At 37.6% G+C, this 18067-nt stretch overlaps 2 protein-coding genes across 3 annotated transcripts; one reads left to right on the top strand and one right to left on the bottom strand.

Moving 5' to 3' along the window:
- Positions 1–1700: 1700 nt before the first annotated feature.
- AFC1 (CAAX prenyl protease 1) lies at positions 1701–3486 on the top strand (the record flags this gene model as incomplete). The annotated part of the gene is made up of 2 exons (XM_012943744.2): positions 1701–2062; positions 2103–3486. The coding sequence occupies exons 1-2, from the start codon at positions 1776–1778 to the stop codon at positions 3484–3486; spliced, it is 1671 nt and encodes a 556-aa protein (XP_012799198.1). The 5' UTR covers positions 1701–1775.
- A 245-nt stretch (positions 3487–3731) lies between these two features.
- Positions 3732–15666, bottom strand: MSH5_1 (MutS protein msh5; the record flags this gene model as incomplete). Of its 2 annotated transcripts, XM_035731747.1 has the most annotated exons (12): positions 3732–3843; positions 3877–4070; positions 4115–4252; positions 4708–4932; positions 5780–5996; positions 6543–6639; positions 9274–9315; positions 9358–9403; positions 9876–9950; positions 10030–10139; positions 10754–10954; positions 15501–15666. In XM_035731747.1, 12 exons carry the CDS (start codon positions 15664–15666, stop codon positions 3732–3734), a joined length of 1623 nt encoding a protein of 540 aa, XP_035589713.1. The 2 variants fall into 2 exon arrangements, with proteins under 2 accessions (XP_035589713.1, XP_051071931.1); XM_051211825.1 differs by lacking the exons at positions 3732–3843; positions 15501–15666 and adding exons at positions 11000–11062; positions 11768–11922; positions 11979–12103; ... (1 more) ...; positions 12287–12758; positions 12794–12884 and having other exon boundaries at positions 3869–4070; positions 4115–10139; positions 10754–10961.
- Positions 15667–18067: the final 2401 nt, after the last annotated feature.

Here is an 18067-nt window from a genome sequence, read left to right as displayed (position 1 = left end):
CGTTTTCGACGGTTAAACAGCTTGTAAAAGCTCTCTCTGTTACTATTATCAGCTCAGTGTATATCAAATAAGTGAAATAGTAAGTATTCAAATCACTATCTTTAGACTTTTTGTAGTAAATGGTTTTTAGTTTTCGCAGGCTTCTGTGCTTTTTGAAACAAGGCTCTAGTTGGAACGTCAGCAGTGCCGTTATTTGTCATTAACTCCAAATTTCAGATTGGTATGTGCGGTGTGCTACTGACGTCGATAGATGTAAGTAGTGCGTATCGTCAATCAAAAGTGAAATACCTGGAGGCAGAAGGTTGAGAAGATCAAAGAAAAGAGAACGAAAACAAGAAATGAACAATGAAGTCTAGCACGCTTAACTGATAATTTGCAAACGAAGTATTCACTTTAAGGTTCTCAGGTTTTACTATAAGATTTTGTAATATTGTGTTCAAATACACTCGATTTTCCCCGCGTTTGCTCCCGTTCACTACAAATATACGATATTTATTAGCTGAGTGGTTGCTAAGTGATCAATGAGATCAAAATTCGACTACGAATCTACACATTAAAAGTGAGGTTTACTTTATACCGAAACGGTTCGGGGCAACCATCATCAAGCGATTGTGGACGCTCCATCCCATCCCCACACCTAATCTTATCGTCATTTCAAGGTCTGTCAAGTATTCTGGATTCTCGAACTCTGTTATATGCTGATGAAATTAGTGTAAAGAAACTAGTACAAGAACCTTCGGGTATATTGACTGTGCAAGATAGCCTTAATATGACAGATGATTACGCAATCAGGTACTGTCTCCTTAATAATAACAGTATAAAGAGGATGAAAAAGTTAAACAGAAGTGATGCATCTACCTTGTACTCCCTGGATAATTCCAGTCTACAATTTACTCTAAGTGGGCTTGAGTGTTACTTTATTTGGTGTCGAGCGTGACGAACGCCAAACATATTGTTTCGTGTTGAAAAAATTATGAATGGATTATCTCCAGGTGGTATGGTTTAGTCCTTAGTTCAGTTCCATTTTAAGCTGTTTTTCTGTAAATCGTATAATGAACCCAGTCTCAGTGACTGAGTATTTCTTATAGACTGCAGAATATCGATGAAAATAAATACCTAGGGAATCAGACGAAGTGATACTCAAGCCCACTTAGAGTAAATTGTAGACTGGAATCATCCAGGGAGTACAAGGTAGATGCATCACTTCTGTTTAACTTTTTCATCCCCTTTATACTGTTATTATTAAGGAGACAGTACCTGATTGCGTAATCATCTGTCATATTAAGGCTATCTTGCACAGTCAATATACCCGAAGGTTCTTGTACTAGTTTCTTTACACTAATTTCATCAGCATATAACAGAGTTCGAGAATCCAGAATACTTGACAGACCTTGAAATGACGATAAGATTAGGTGTGGGGATGGGATGGAGCGTCCACAATCGCTTGCTGATGGTTGTTTGGAGATATTTCAGAATAAATCGCTAGTTCATATAACTATATTAGGCTTACATTTCTTTACTGTTTCAAAATAAAATAGTATCGCACTCGCTAAAACTTCTTTCATTCTTTTAATCATATAGTCTTATACTTTGTCCCCAAACCTTTCTTGAAAAATGTCTAGTGAGGTTTGTATTTTTGAAATAAGAATGACCGATACGCTTCAAAGGTTCTCAAAAAGTTTATAGTCCTAACTGTTTAGGATTCTACTCTGTTTGTTTACATCAGTACGGTACCCATATTGTTGGCAGTAAGTGGAAGTGCGCCCTAATTGATAATGGTCTTGAGACGAGGAGAGTCTACTAGCCGTGGTTGGCGTTCTAAAAGCAATCATCGTTGCTGCTTCAATTCCCTGTTTAGAAACAAAGAAACTAGATATGTATCGGATTCGGTTTGTTCCACTTCTTCTTCATCAGCTGGTCATCGGAAACGGTCCAGCACATCCGAAAAAGCATCCTCTGGTTATGGTTGTTCAGACCCTAAAAGACGTCGTGTTTCAGAACGTAGTAAAAGGTACACATATAAACTTTTGATTTTGAATAGTCTTGTTTTTATTTCTTTCGTGTCACTGAGTCTGTGATTGTTTTTATCCCCGTTGGTTCAGGCGGAATCATAGTTCCCATGTATCAGTTCCTAATTTCAATCATACAACGAGCACATGTAAGGCAGTACGTATCTCTGGTGATAAGGGCCGTCCTCGAGACCGTTCTAACAGTTCCTCCTGCAGTGGCATCGCTCCTAGTCATGCTACCAAAGCTCCGCCTCACCATCCAACTAAGCGAGAACGGCAGCGTAGTCCAAGTATCGAAATCCATGATGGGCATCCAATGCGCGTTCACTTACATAATGGGCAATTTCCTGGTTCTCCGAGACTCCCTGACAGAGATGACAAGCAAATAGCACGTCGGAAGAGAGAAGAAAAGCGTCGCGATGAAAAAGCACGAAGGAAAGCTAGTCATGAGCATCACAAACGCAAACCATCTGCTATTGTACCGGTCGGTGACACTATCAAGCGACGCTTTCGAGTGGAGAAGATACTAGGAGAGGGTAGCTATGGGCAAGTTTTTGAATGTTTTGACTTGTACACAAATTCGTTGACTGCTGTCAAGGCTCTTAAACCTCAGAGTGATTATAGTGATGCTGCGCGTCACGAGGTTAATGTTTTAGAAACTATTGCAAGATTAGATGCCAAAGATCGATCCCATTGCATATCATCTATAGATTTCTTCGAATGGCATGAACACTTCTATATTGTATTTCCTCTACTTGGTCCAAGTGTTTTTACATTTCTTGAAAAAAATGAGTACGAACCGTACACCATTGAACAATGTGCAATAATTATCCGACAGTTGTGTGAGGCTGTTGCCTTTTTGCATCGAAATAAGCTCACACACACAGATTTAAAACCTGAGAATATTTTATTTGTTGATGGTACTTACGACGAAGTTTATGTCAACCATCGTGGCAGAACAGTACGGCGAATCCGTAATCCATCTATAAAGCTTATAGACTTCGGATCAGCCACTTTCGATGAAGATCACCACTCGACTACCATACAGACACGGCACTATCGTGCTCCTGAAGTTGTTATGGAGCTTGGATGGGATCGATCTGCTGATGTATGGTCTATAGGATGTATTTTGTATGAATTGGTGACAGGACAATGTTTATTCATGACACATGATAACCTTGAGCACCTAGCTATGATGGAACGTTTACTAGGGACTCTCCCAAAATGTATGACAAAGGTGTCCCGTCGACGACGATATTTCCGCCATGGTCGGTTAGATTGGTCTCCTGCTTCTTCAGAGTCTCGTTACGTTAGGAGAGTTCTGAAACCTCTTGGTGACTACTGGTTTTCTAATTCTGACCTTTACAAGCGCCTGGCTTTCGATCTTGTAAAAGAGATGTTGGTGTACATTCCGTCAGAACGAATTACCTGTTCCAGAGCATTAGAGCATCCTTTTATTCTTTCGTTTCATAGTTGAAATTATTCACTGCCCCTGTACAATATCCCCCCTGACTATGATTATCATTGTTATTTTTGTGAATATTTGTTTTCTTTGCAATGGATACATATGTCGGCCGTCAGTAGCACTACAGGTTTTTCTTACTTCGTTAAGGTTTGAAAGCTTTATTTTCGTATTTTCTAAAATTCGACAGCAGAAAAAATAACAACAATCATCTCTTCAAAACGTCTTTATTTATCTGGTTCCCGACCTCCACTTTTACACTAGTCTAGACTTTCTAAAAGTTCATAAAATTCAGAGTTAAAGATTTTGTCTAGCGTCATCGCACTGCCACCCGTGTCTGTTCCATAAACTAGCTTCAGGACCTTCCTCACCCTGTAAAATAAGTTAAGTCAGGCAAAGAACTACTTTTTATTTCTGTTCTTCATACGATGAGTGGGTATTGTACTCAAAAAATCCTTCAGAGTTAATGCTCTTTCAGTAATTTTCTTCGGGAGTCCTGTATCATGCGCTGTACTAATTGCCTCGCTTCTTAAGTTCAAACCATTGACTGCTTCATAAAGACACACCACTCTTCCTTCATGAGGGACTGTTCTCATTGTCTTGTGTTAAGGACATCAAAATGTTTCTCAAGCTGAAAACTTACCAGGTATTGCACTTGCGGTCCATACATTTGGAGTTGCCTTAGTATTGTATGGTTGTGGGTAGCTATGATGGTATACGGACATTCATTTTTCAGCAATAGGAATTCTGTCATAGCGATTGTAAGCGCATCTAACTCTAACTGAAAAAAATGAAAATTTAGTTACAGTATGTGTGGTTATAGTAGTTTTACATGTTTAAGGTATTTAGCAGTAATTATATCTTGATAAATAGATTTGTCGTACATGGTTCTATGGGTCGTCTTATGCTATGCTCTTGTCAAACATCGGGAATACTCGTTTTTATTCGCTATATATATATATATAGCATTTTGTGGATTTCGTAGCACCCCGTTTGTTAGGTATTGTAGTCAAGTTTCTTGATTTATAAGAGTTTGATATTAATAGTTTAAATTTACATCACTGCATATTCCGGACTAGAACTCCGATATGCATCGATGTAAACATTTGTGTGGCGTCTTAACTACACCATAACCAAACAAACCTGTATTAGTAGTTTTACCAAACTTTAGTTAAACATAATTCCTGTCTTTCTCTAACTCATCTTCCCGTAGTAGTTTCTAGGTGTTAGACTTACCTTATTTACGGGCTTTGCAAACTCGTCCATTATTATCAAAGTTTTGCTTGTTAAGTTTCTTAAAGCAACTGAGGCCATTTGAAGTGCCATCATATAGGTCGAACAGTTATCTCTTTCAGTAGAGTTTGTACCTGTGAGTATATGTATTGCATCAAACGCAGAAATTGTTGCCCCTTCAGCCGGAATATAGCTTCCTATGTGCGTTAAGTAAATTATTAAGGCGATCTACAAGTAAACAAAAAAGCGTAAACATGCTAGGCAAGTATATTTTTATGCCCATATATTTGCTAGCAGTGTACTTCACCTCGGTAAATAAGTGCTCAAGTCCTCACTAGGATATTAAGGTACGAGAACTTGTAATTCCCAACCTTATATTACATCTAATAATAACTAGCGTTGATACACGAGAAGTCTCATTTGATACTCCAACACGTATTGCAATTAGTTACGTTTGTGGTCGCGTCACAAAATTTCGGGATATTTTGGTCCAAAACTCTTTAATTTAGTTATTTTTAAAAGATTTCATTCGAAGCATAGGAAGTTCGGAGATAAACTACAACTACACTGTCGGTTCATGTCTGTAACTTTAAGAGGGACATCCATATCCAAATCCTGTAAAATCATCACCGAGTAATGAAGATTTCAATGGCGTATCATTTGGCACGAATGAAGTTTGTTTAATATCAGAATGTTACTCAATCGAGCACCAAGTACCGCGAGGGATTACTTGTCGAGTTACTGAAACAATCATTTAACTGTTGCTTCGTGAACAGAGTCCAGTTTGCTCATCATTTATGACTTACGTTATTCTGTCGCATGGTCAGCTTCACGGCTCAACCTGGTGATACCTCAACACTAAAAATAATTGTGGCATACTTCTCAGGGACCCTGTATCTTTCAGCAGCACAATTATTAGCTCCTCACTTCTTATGGGAATTACTTTGTTAGGGAAAATTGAAAACAGTAAGTTAAAATGCAGTCAACATTCTTAATTGAACTTTCTATTTTCGGTGGCATATTCTACGTTTCAGGAATGTAATCGAGGTCCATAGTCACTCGTAGATTTACTTACACTTTTCATGTAGATGCTTTTTCCACTTCCGTTCGGTCCAGTCAGCAATGTTATCTTATGCTTAGATCCATCAGAGTAGAATGAGTTTTTAATTATGTTGGTAGATACTGTTTGTTGGATAGGATACCATCCTTTATAAATATGTATACAGTTCTCGTTCACTATTTTCGGTCGAGTCCATTCCATATGCTTGGCAGCCATGGCGAAGGCACATAAGCTGAAATAGTAATGCAATACAAGTAATACTACAATTTCAACGATTAAGGGAAATCCACCCTCAGTTATCTATTTAAACAATAAGAGCTCTCCTAGTATAAATATTATTTGTTAGTACATCAACTTACGAGGTCACGGTTGCTTTTGTCGTTTGCTTATTATTGTAACCCTCATGCTTTGCTAGACTGAAGGGAATATCCTCAACTGGTCTGGGCCTCTACTAGTTTTGTATTTTTAAGGTACTCAGCCTAAATAGATCACTTTGGTGATTACAGTGTTCAGCCCATCAAAATATACACATATTGCGTGCAAAGTAGGATTGTAATTCACCAACATAAATCGCCTTAGTGGTTACGGCTATCTCCGGCAAAAGTATTATGCTTTGTGGCTTTACAGAATTTATTATTTAAGTTGTGCTTTCCTATATATGTTGATCATTTAGCTGGGAAGTTGCTTGAATTATAGTGTCTGGTTGTAGGGAAGGTCTCGAAATTATATATATAAACGAAGTATTTATTTCTTGTGTACTATTTAATTAGCAACTTACCAATCTATCTCCGCAACAAATTGGGATGCCTGAAGTATGCTCTGTGTGTGAATTAGTAAGCGATCTTGAAGATGATGCATGATCGTGGTTTCCGCATCTAAAAGTTTTATAAATAGAATTGGCTAAAGATTTATCTAGTTAAATAAGTGGTAATTATTTCTATGACTGTTTGAATGTCGTGGTCGCATCCCATTTTTCTAGTAAAATGTGTCAAAGTAAGACAGCGAATGATTGGCATATTTTTAGGTCAGACTTAGTTACTGTGGTCCAACTAAATTCACTGCATATTGACGGATCCCGTATAGCGTCATGTTTTTTCTCTAGATTGAGTTGAAAACCGAATGACTTGAGCGTCCCAAAAACCGTTCCCACACAATCGCATCACTTGCCAAATGCGGCTGACGTGGTTTTGGTGAGTACACGTGGGTTTCTGTTCCATCCAGTTATTCGAGGAGAGCCATCTTAGTTTAATACTTCCAAACTTGTGTATAGTTATAGGCAGAGATAGATGGTAGTCAGCAGTGGGTTTCTTCGTCCTACTTCAGGCTCTGCGCTTGGGTACACCTGCTTCCCAGGGCTAATGTTCACTCCATGCCTCAGACCCAGTGCAGTTCGCTTTGAACGTCATCGCGTCGTCCATTTTGCTATTGAGTTCAGATAGTCACTCGGTTTTGCAATGCGGTGAGGTTAAGTTCACCTTGTATTGGTTGTTTGAGTCTTCCTGTTGATGCTTAGGACTGCAACTGATCATCCTCTTATTGGTATATGTGCATTCTGTGGGGATTGCCCTAATATTTCCTTAAGTCACAAGCATTATTTGCAAAGATGGACGGTGGTACCAACCATTAAAATGTACTTTCAAGGGCATGGTCGCGTTCATTCCATTTTACCACATAGTCACAGTAAGTTTTACTAATGACAATTACTCCAGGATAGCGCCCTACTAGTAATAGACGTTTCTACGCCAGTGGGTGGATAACGCTCACAATTACCAGGTCCCTTTTAATGTTCCAACTCACCAGGGAGTTTGACGAGTGGTAAAATCCAAAGGGATGATTGGAATTTATAGAGTAATGTCTTCCACTGCTCCGAAGCGATGTACTTAGTTCCGGACGGTCAGCAACTCCATTGATAATGATTGTTAATTAGAAGGACGAGAGCACATTTGCAAAATAGGTTCTTATAACCAATATTAGGTGGACAAGTAGCATATTAAACTGGCTGTAGAAATGCTTAAGGATTAAACCAAATATTAGTTGCAGTGGCATACATGTCGCGTTACATCAAGACATCTTTATTTCTGACGCGTTTTGTTCCCACTAAACATGGATGCGGTCATTTCAAGTGCTGAGTAATCCTACGTATATCACTTCTGTTGTGCCGTCAGACCTGATAAGCGACGAAATAGACGGTGTGCTCAAATAAACTATCGTCGGTCCCGGTTAGAGATGATGGGGAGTGTTCTGCTTCAGTTTGTAATGTTCGTTTGAACTGCAAAATTAGTTTGAACATGTATGTCTGTGACTACCTGATGAGTCGAACATCGAGTGAGTATTTCAGGAAAAGCATGTTAGTTAGTAGGACTATGTAGAGGTCTTTATTCTAGAGTTTCTGTAAGACGGACAAAAAGTGTCGGTGGACATGGACATCTTCAGAGCCAGCATCCCAAAAGTTAATCCGCCGCATTGGATTATATGGGCCTCACCTATTAACTATTAGTGGATTTAATAAACGTCAAGTTAACTCGAAGGTAATCAGAAGTACTGTAGGCTGACACTCAGGCATTGTCAGTGGTTTTAACCCTACACAACTAGTACATAACGTACCGACTGGTAAGTCCTAGAGATAATTGGTACGAAACGATTGATTTTTAGGCTAGCATCTCACAAGGTACCCATGACTCGATAGTCTTGCACACAGGTAAGCCGGACCGCAAATGAATTACCAGCTATGCTCTGAGTGTTCGACAGTCAAGACCATCTATGCTTCGAAATCGGGGTATGTTGATTAGGTTCCAGATAATTTGTCAATCTAGATCGAGTTGGTGTGAGTGCATCTCAACTCCATATTAAATGAGATTGTCGCTTTATTTATGCAGACATCTCTTCAAAAGAGTATACATGCTTCCTATTGTATTGAAAATCAAATCTGCAGTAATGGGTTCATTTTTGTCAATTCACTGCGTTTGTACATCAACTATGACTTAAGTTCTCGAGAGTGAATCAAAAATTAGTAATTACTGTCTGATACTAAATTCACATAATTCTACTTTAAAAACGATGTTGGGAATACGCTCCAAATGTTTCTGTATAGCAGTAATGGTTGAATGTTGCTCGCTTAACCTCGTTTGTGAAGTTTGTCTAAATCCTAAGTTTAGTTGAGTGTGTTCCGTTGTGTTCATGTTACACCACGAAGTGGCTTGGCTCTTATCCATCAGTTGTGTTGCTGGATTCTAACTTTACTGTCATCAAAGAGCGATGATATGCACAGTAGCTCCCAAAATACTAGATAATGAACAACCACAGGAGTAAATCTTAGTTAATTTCACTTCAGATTTTCTTGAGATCTCGAATTAATTCGTCCATACATCAAAATGTCTCAAGAAAGCGGAAGTCGTGACTTTGTTATTATGTAGTTTTCAAACTGTTCATTACTTTGCTGATATAAAGAACTAATACTGTTCATTCGTAAATTTTGATTGTGTTTAAATTATATGGCTTTTCGCACTTACCAACAATGGCATACATTACATCACCATAGCGTTGATCCAGGACTGAAACAAAAAAGTATTTTAATAAGATAGGACAGTACTTACTGCGTGTGGTTTTGTTTCGATAGTATGCCATCTCGTTATCTGTAAACTGATCAAAACAGTTGAAGTTCTGTGTTATTATATGACGAATATACAGGGGTCTTATTCAGTAAAAATAATACTAAGCCTTGACATTTTGAACTTACATTATTTCAATTTTATCTGCGTAGTGGATTCAATTTATAGCTTTTTCAGAATGACTAGTTTTAGTGTTTTCTAAATCTTAAACATTCTATCACTATTCTACCATAAACTCCCCATCTAGAGCTATGGGAACTTCTAAAGATGTCGACAGTAAGGTTTAATAAATACAGAATCTCGACAATTTTGTCGATCGCTTTTTGTAGAAAATCATGCTCAGCTTAATCGACCAGCTTGTTGGTCACCGAAATTACAGACATGAGTTCATTTAACATGTTAGCCCTTGTGCTACTAATCCATCAAATGCTAAATTCAAAATTGAGAAACCGATAAATGTGTCTTTTACCAGTTACGTCAGTAAAATAAAGTTCACAACTTACAGCGAATTCCAACTCGCTTAACTGTATATCGGGAGTTTCTACTTCTACTTTTGGAATTTTCAACAGATAACCCACCTGAATAAATCAAAGGAAGTTTACTTTAATGGTTTCTGCTTAAGTGTCAAAATATGATAATAACCGGCTAATTACTTACTAAAGGGAAGTAAATTAGTCCACACGTTCTTATATTTTCTCGTAATTTCCCAAGTTCGTCTTCTGCCAGCTGTGACAGCAAGTCTGGAAGACAAGCGTATGTTTCATTCCCTAAACATTAAATAGAATATATCACTGAATTTGATGTAGAGAGATGGCATTAACATAGTTACATTGTCAAATTATTTATTACGTTAACGTAAGTGCGACACATCAGTTCGTCCATGTCTTGCAATTAATTTATTTAAACATCTAGTTCCTCATAATCCACCCTGGTACGTAGTAGTTTTCGCGTTCATTTATATTAGTCGAGTTACACAATTTATAACTTCATATCAGGTACGTACACATAATATTCAAAGTTGTAGATAAGCTGTGTAATATTGTTCCGCTTATATAGACGTTGTCCAGTCTAGCCATCCAACAGTGGATACTTTTAAGTTTCACTAAAAGTACATATTAGTGTGAACTTGGTCACTGTTCGTTATTGACAGATACATTTGTTACTAATTCCTACATTTGCTGAATCAGACTGTATTGTGTTTGTAAAAGTAAATCTAACTCGATGTATCATTTTTCCAAGTCGATTCCAGATTTTTTTAGTAACATTCCTTTTGCAGGAACTCTTGGTTTTGTGTTTTTCGATATGATACCTATAACACCTTAATAACTAATGTAAATTTATTCAGGAAATCTGTATTTAGTAGACATAGGTCACTACTTACATTTGTCCAAAGTAGTGTCGACTCCACGTCGAACAACAAATCTTTGTTCTTTTTCCGTCTTCTCCGTGTCAATTACGTGAACTAGCCATGATTTGACGTTTCCTATGATTGCTGAGTCGAAGTTTGTTAGAAGCAATTCTTGGACAGGATATAATTTTTCACAATATGGTTTACACATAGTGATAAGAGCTTCGATTGCATCTAAAGTCTTTGACTCGTCATTACTTTTCACAATATTTGTCTTACATGTATTATTGTTCTCCAGTCACTTGGTATAGCTGAAGATGTTTGCATTCTGAGAATAATTTTCTGAAAATGAATTTTTATTTTATGGGTTGAAAAGTTTTTAAATGTTAAGTTATGCAAACACAGGGTAGATTATAAATTTAAATTTGCTTGGTATTCTAATATAATTTGTAGGTGTTTTTACTACTTGCCGTTTTTGAAGTCGAGCCTAGTAAATGGCAGATCTCATAAATCAGACTGCGTGTTAAAATTTATGACCTAAATAATAGTTTGACGATAACTCGTCAAGGTCTTTCGATTCCTTTTTATGGTGTGTTTGGTTTGTGGATAGCCGAGATAGCAGACTAATATCAGGATTTTGGACGAAGATATTTAGTCCATTTCTGACAAAATTAATCAATTGTTAACGCGAAGTCTCTTGATTTTACTAACAATCTACTAGATGTACTTGTATGTGTGCACTATCTGTAGATGTTTTTATCCTGTTGTCTAAGCAAAGTAGTCCAAATGATATCCAGTGGTTTGACTCAATTTCTAGCGGTTACGTTTTATAACCGTCAAATGATCTTTCACTATTTCTCCACTGAAAAATCGTGCATGTAGGATGCTTATTTTGCGTACCCCAGTGCGTGCTAACATTCCATATTATTAGCTGGTACGGAATTAATAAAACACCGTCATAAAATCTCACAAGGTTTTTTTTTATTGACGAATACACCAACATTACGGATTTCATCAGGATTATAATGTTATGATAATGAAAAATACCTGTATATTTCCAACCTTCTTTAGTAGCGTTCTTATTTCTGACAGTAACTGGGTTCCCTTCCCTCCCAGAAAAAACTCCACTGCATCCAATCTTCCTGTTATTACCTCTTTGCTGCTTATAGGTGATCCCATCCATTTCTGTAGTTCTGTGGCACCTTGGATTGTCAGACAGTGGTTTATTATTTCTAGCACTATATAAGCTTCAACTTACTGAATAATGTAGGGCTGATATTTGCCTCAGAAGGAAGTATTCCTCTGTTTATTTTATATGTTTCATGAAAGTCGATAATTTGTAGATACTTCATCGCAGACTTGTCGACGAATAGCATATCTTGTCTATGTGCATTAACCGTGAATGGTTACTTCGAATACCTTTGTAATAACTGTACGTCAACGATATTCAATACATTCTGATTAAATGCTAAACGTAAATCGTCCGCGTTGCGAGTCAGCTTGTACAGCAAGCCACCCAAAGCTTTAAACTGTTTTAGGGTCAAATCGAACTTAGTGAATTACTACTAATTTTGAATTGTCTGGAAACAGAGACCTAATGAAAGTTTTTCTTCCAAAATCGTCAAGTGTGTTTGGCATAAAAGAAATGCTCATCATTTGGTGAGAATCCAACAAAAATTGTTCACCTTAAGGCAAAATAAGGGTGAAATTCAGGATTACTGTAGTAAGACTGGGGAATTATTTCGGTGTGTAGTCCAGAAGCGATATGGCATTTGTCCGTTCCTGTTATATATCAAGGATATATTACTTACCCACCCATAACCAATGATATAAATTTTAGACTGGGTTCTGTAGTCATGATAACTGTTCGATCATTTCTGAATAAAACTGGGAAATAAATACCTCATACATTACTTTGTTTTAACCACTTATCTTCCAGACTAAACGGTGAATCTGGCATGTAGTGCAAGATGTGCGTACATTGGTTCCAGAGAACTAACCCTATCTTCCCTTGTGCGATGCATACTGAAAAGTAGTGCTATGCACTTCATTAGCTTATAGAAATGACGATACTTGCGGTTCATAACATAACATCGATAATAGGTATGGTGTTTATTTGTCCCACCGTTTCATGTAACGCAAATTTATAGTACATATTGTGTCCAATTTAAATTCTCGATTCTAACGCTTTATGACAAAGTTTTGGTTTGCCTCAGTTGTGACGCTCGTTTAGGTTTATTCAGAACTTAAAAACAAATAGAGGCTAGTAAGCATGTGAAATAAGGTTATGAATGCAATAGAAGTTACTTTTTGATGAACACTAAAGCTTTCTAATAGATTACAAATGGGACAACACCCTGTTTTGATTCCTTGATGAAATTAAATTTCCAATCCATAATAATTGTTGCTCTGGTTTTCGGAAGTGACATTAGTCTCTTGATTGCTCAAAAATATGTCTTCATCATAGGTCTTTTGTTTGAAAATCCTCCAGGTCCCAAGGTTGATTTGAAATAACACTTCAGGTTATCTGTCGCAAGGTTCTTCGCTATGGAATTGAGCTGTTATCCCTATGCTAAATTCTCTTCCTTTAAACGAGCTTCGTACCGACGCGAACCCTGAAATGGCTTTAGAATGTGTTATAGATGAATTAAGATGGAAAAAAATTAACAGAATAAATGGCCCTATCAATATTTAACATATACTAGTGGTTACTGAAAAGTTGAAAAAATCACGAGTATCCGGAGCAACTTATGCTTTACGTAAGCACGTAATCAGTCACAGCTAAAATTGAAATTTGAAACTTTGTAGTTCACGTTGCTTCTTCCACTAAGGTACGTTGATTTTATTACAGACTAAAAGTGGTACATAATTTCTGGTTACAAGAACAATCTTCCACTTCGATAATTAGCTACAACTTATTTTTTGGCAGACTACTTGAAAAGATTTTACTGTGAAAAGTATATACCGATGCTTATTCCAAGCTCCCTGATTAGTGTTCAGGAGAAAATTTCCTGCAGCATTCAAGTTTCTAGAGAGATTTTTTGTTTGATAATTGTGAATGGCGATGACAGGAATCAGTGAGCTCATCTTCGAATTTCAGTAAACAGAAGCATTCCTTTCTCCAGCAATTGTGGAATTGTTAACTTAGTGTAGACTGTAACCAAAAAAAATCTTTTTAGTGAAAGTTGATGGCGGCAGGACCAGAAGTTTCCGAATAAACTGTCAAGGTTCCGTAACTAATATCAATTTGTCTACAGATCGCTCAATTAAATCATAATTTGGCCGTAATGAAATCCATAAATTAGTTAGCTCTAAAAGTATTCCATCATAATGCTTACCTCGTTAACTTTAGTGAATGCATCCCTGACTTAAGGCTTTCAGAAAAACACAAAATAGGTAAGAATTACGTGCGTTGTTCAGTATATGTAGTAGAATAACGAGTCAGCCTTGATCGCATACTCTATGAATCAACCATTTACATAATATATCTTCAAAACCCTTAAATTATTGACTTCTGGTTAGCCTCGCTGTGGCATCCCTGAACTACATAAAATATCTTTGTCAAGCACTGAATATCTGTGACATCTTCGACATGGATGGTGGACGAATTAATTGCCAGTAGTTCCAACACGTGTCTTCAACAACGGGGTGCAGGTTTGAGATTTGGGATTATATTGTATATGGCACAATTCATAATTCAAGTCCTGAAATCTACTTTTAGTTATGACGGTTATCCATAGATCTTATTGATGAACCTTTCTGAAAAACTAAATTACATTGTTCTGCTCGACATGTTCGCTATGATATAGTAGTCGTTCCCTTAATCTGGCATGAGTTTGACTTTGTTTACACGTGGACGAGACTGCTACAGGTTGGTGAACTATGAACAACTATCTTTTACTGCTTGCTTAGACTCCGGAAGTCTTAAAATTCCTCCCATTCTTTTTTCACATGATGTCCACGGTATTTGTCAGCATAAAATAATCCATTTAAATACTCATTTCATCAATTCGACCATACCCCAGCGTTCAACTTCGTACTCTTAGTGCATTACGTTTCACACAGTGCAATTCTTTCATTCATTAAAGTACGTGTAATATCGCATGCATTACTAAACGCACATTTCATAAACTCCTACCTCCAATCAATTTTGATATACGATGTTGAGCTCCATCGGTCGCTGTCTAGTTGATACAAATTGTGTCAAGACCAACGAAAACACCTTATCGCTGTATCACTGCCAAATCATCCCGCTCGGTAACTAAACGCGATGACATATGACTACTGAAACACTGACCAATTCTCATTATAAGACACTAGATTTCCAACCTGTACCTGAATAAAACTTCTCACTGCCTAATATCTAGCTTGCGGATATAGACGAAACCAACCACAAGCTGAGCGCTTCAACATCGTTTATTACTATTTGCGATTCATCCAAAACTGAAACCTTTTTGGATCATCATTAAAGAATTTAGACTGAACTCAAATATCGGTTAACATGTTTGGGGATACCCAATGTGGCCTCATAAACTGTAAGTCTATCTGAATCGCACGATCTAATGACGCTGATCTCGGGTATTCACGCAGACATATGTTTCCTTCTTTAACTAATTACAAACAGTTTGGCTACCTAGTAAAAACGTCCAACACATCTGCACGCAACTATGCAGATCTTGGTAGTTTTTGATGTAAACACCATCCTTTTAACCAATCGCAATTCTTCGTCAGTTCAGTCATACCATAGTAGCTAATCACTTCCTTAATAAACAATAATTACCTAAGCGTATTCTAATACATAAAGCATCTTCAACAGGAGCACTTTCCGATGCCAACAGACCTTCAGTAATTCGGCACCCATCAATCCAGTCGATGAATTTACGACAGTCACGACAACCGTCACTACACAAACCCAAACGTGTGACCCACCGACGACTGCCTAACATCCTACTAGAGATTTCGCCAAGGGAAGTAGTTGATCGGCAACGAAATACAGGAATTTATAAGGTCATTGTGGCGGTAAATAAATCCAAAAATCAATAACTCTGTAATTCTTTGACATTTGATGTTTACGACATTAGTTTTAATGGACTCATCTAGCTGTAGGAGCTTGTTCACACACCTGCTTCAGATCACAAAAAGTGTACGCCACGCTTCACACGACTACAAGCTAGATTAGAATGGTCACTTCCCGACATATCGATTTTCTATCAAACGTATTTTCGATTCTCCACGCTATTGACTTTAGATTCGACTTGGTTAGCACATTTTTACTATAAAAGATGTTATATGCATAGGCGTTGTCAAACTCTGGATACTTATGGCAACTTAAGTGGTGAGCACAACATAATCTCGTGCACCAACTCGTGTGCTGTGAGTCTGTTCCTTTTTGGAACTTTATATTTAAACCTATTAATTTCACTTTTACATATCGTGCTATTTCGTCAATATTTTTGGATTTTTTTTCCCGTTCCTCACTATATTTGCATTTATAATGACCGAACAGACTCCTAAGATCAAAACTCTTTTGTCACCCTCATTTCAGCTAATGACATCCTGGCTCGACAACATAGAAGCCTGGTTACGCTGTGCAGTGGCTGACTTCTACAAACACGACGTGACCGAGTTACATACATAATTACAAGCGATAATGAAGACACTACAAAATTAACAGGTTCGTCACACCTAGTATGTTCACTAGTTATGTTTCAGAACCTAAATAACTAAAAATGGCTATTTTTGAACGTGATTTAAACGATCGACAAAGATTGGATAAACTCCTCAATAACACTGATCTACAACATGGTTCAGCAACAGGCACGCTGTTACGAATGCGAGGTGTCATTGTTAAAGGAGCTCTTGACCAGCGCTTGGTTAAACTACGTTTACTGTCTAACCTTCCTCAACAGGTACACGCGGTGCCTGTTTCATTTCAAAACAACGCTGTGTACGAGCCGACTGCATCTGACTACTGAATTCTGGCAATCACCATAACTTCTAATGCCGAAGTTTTTTAGTTCAAAGAAAGACATCAAACGACATGAAATGACGTTACGGATCCTTGTTATACTCTGACACGTTACCTTGGTATTCGTCATGATCGTAGACTCCTCGAAGGAGTTCTATACGGAAACGATCTGTCTTTAGAATTCAAGTGGCAGATAACCCCGATTTGTGTTGTTATCATAATCAGTAGGCCAAATCTCTAAATTGCAGAAAACTCCACTACTTTCCGAGCTCCAAAAGCAAACTAGTGGCCATCCTGGATCATTCGGGCAGCTACGCAAGTTCAATGGTCGATTCATACATAATTGAGCGTGTTTTATGAGACCTTTATACGAACTTCGTGGAAATGCGAAACTTGATATTTAAACGATATCGTGGTGAAAGCAATCTTCACATTTACGTAACATATAACTAAAGTAACTGTAAAATGTGATCGATAGACGAACCCACCAATAATAAAGGGAAACGCCCACCACCACATTAACTCCTTTTGACCTTGTACGTCTGTATCTCTTTATTAACCAAACACAGTTTAATGTTCATTGTAAAACAATATTTGCTTGTTGACTCATTTTTCCTATTCTCTGGCTACTGTTCGGTATGTTATTTGTCTCTTTTTTTCGCGTATTAATAGACCGTACTGTTTGTTTGTACAATAACGATGTTAATTTATGTTTTAGAAACAGATAAAGTTTATCTAGCGAAATAGCTTGCTTGTTCTGACTTTCGCCAAACCAAGACTCTGTATTCGACGGTCTAGAGAATAGCTCAGAATTAAAACTGTAGGAAATTTTTCCCTACAGTAACGTTGCTCGCACATCAGGACACCGTCGCACCAATTGATACCGCCGCAGACGCATCCGTCTCGCCATCCTTAGGAGTCTTTCAACAATGTGTCATCCATATTCGACAATCTTTGGCATTCTTCTCGAGTCAGTTACTAAACACAGAATCGAGGTACAGCACTTTCGGTAGGAAATTCCTTGTCATGTGTTGTGCCGTACGGCACTTTCAGCACTCTGTAAAAAACTGAGAACTCACTCTATTCAGCGATCACAAACGTCTTACCCAATATCCTAGTTCATCCCCTAGAGAGTCTCTGAAAAAGAACAACATTTCACAGTTTACATCATATATATAACACGCTCCTGTGGCAAACAGTGTAGTTCCAGACATTTTGTTCTCATAAACCTTCCATGAATAGTTCCCAAGGAATGGATCAACTTAAACTACTCCAGGGTTAAAAAGAAGACATTGATCTGTAGCAATGGATAGCCTTGACAACACTGAAAATACGTATTAAACAGTTTACAGGTGCAACTTAACGGCAAATAAATCCCC

Source organism: Schistosoma haematobium, chromosome ZW (genome assembly GCF_000699445.3).
Source record: "Schistosoma haematobium chromosome ZW, whole genome shotgun sequence".
Taxonomy (NCBI): Eukaryota; Metazoa; Platyhelminthes; class Trematoda; order Strigeidida; family Schistosomatidae; genus Schistosoma; species Schistosoma haematobium.
This window is presented reverse-complemented; position numbering and strand designations above follow the sequence as displayed.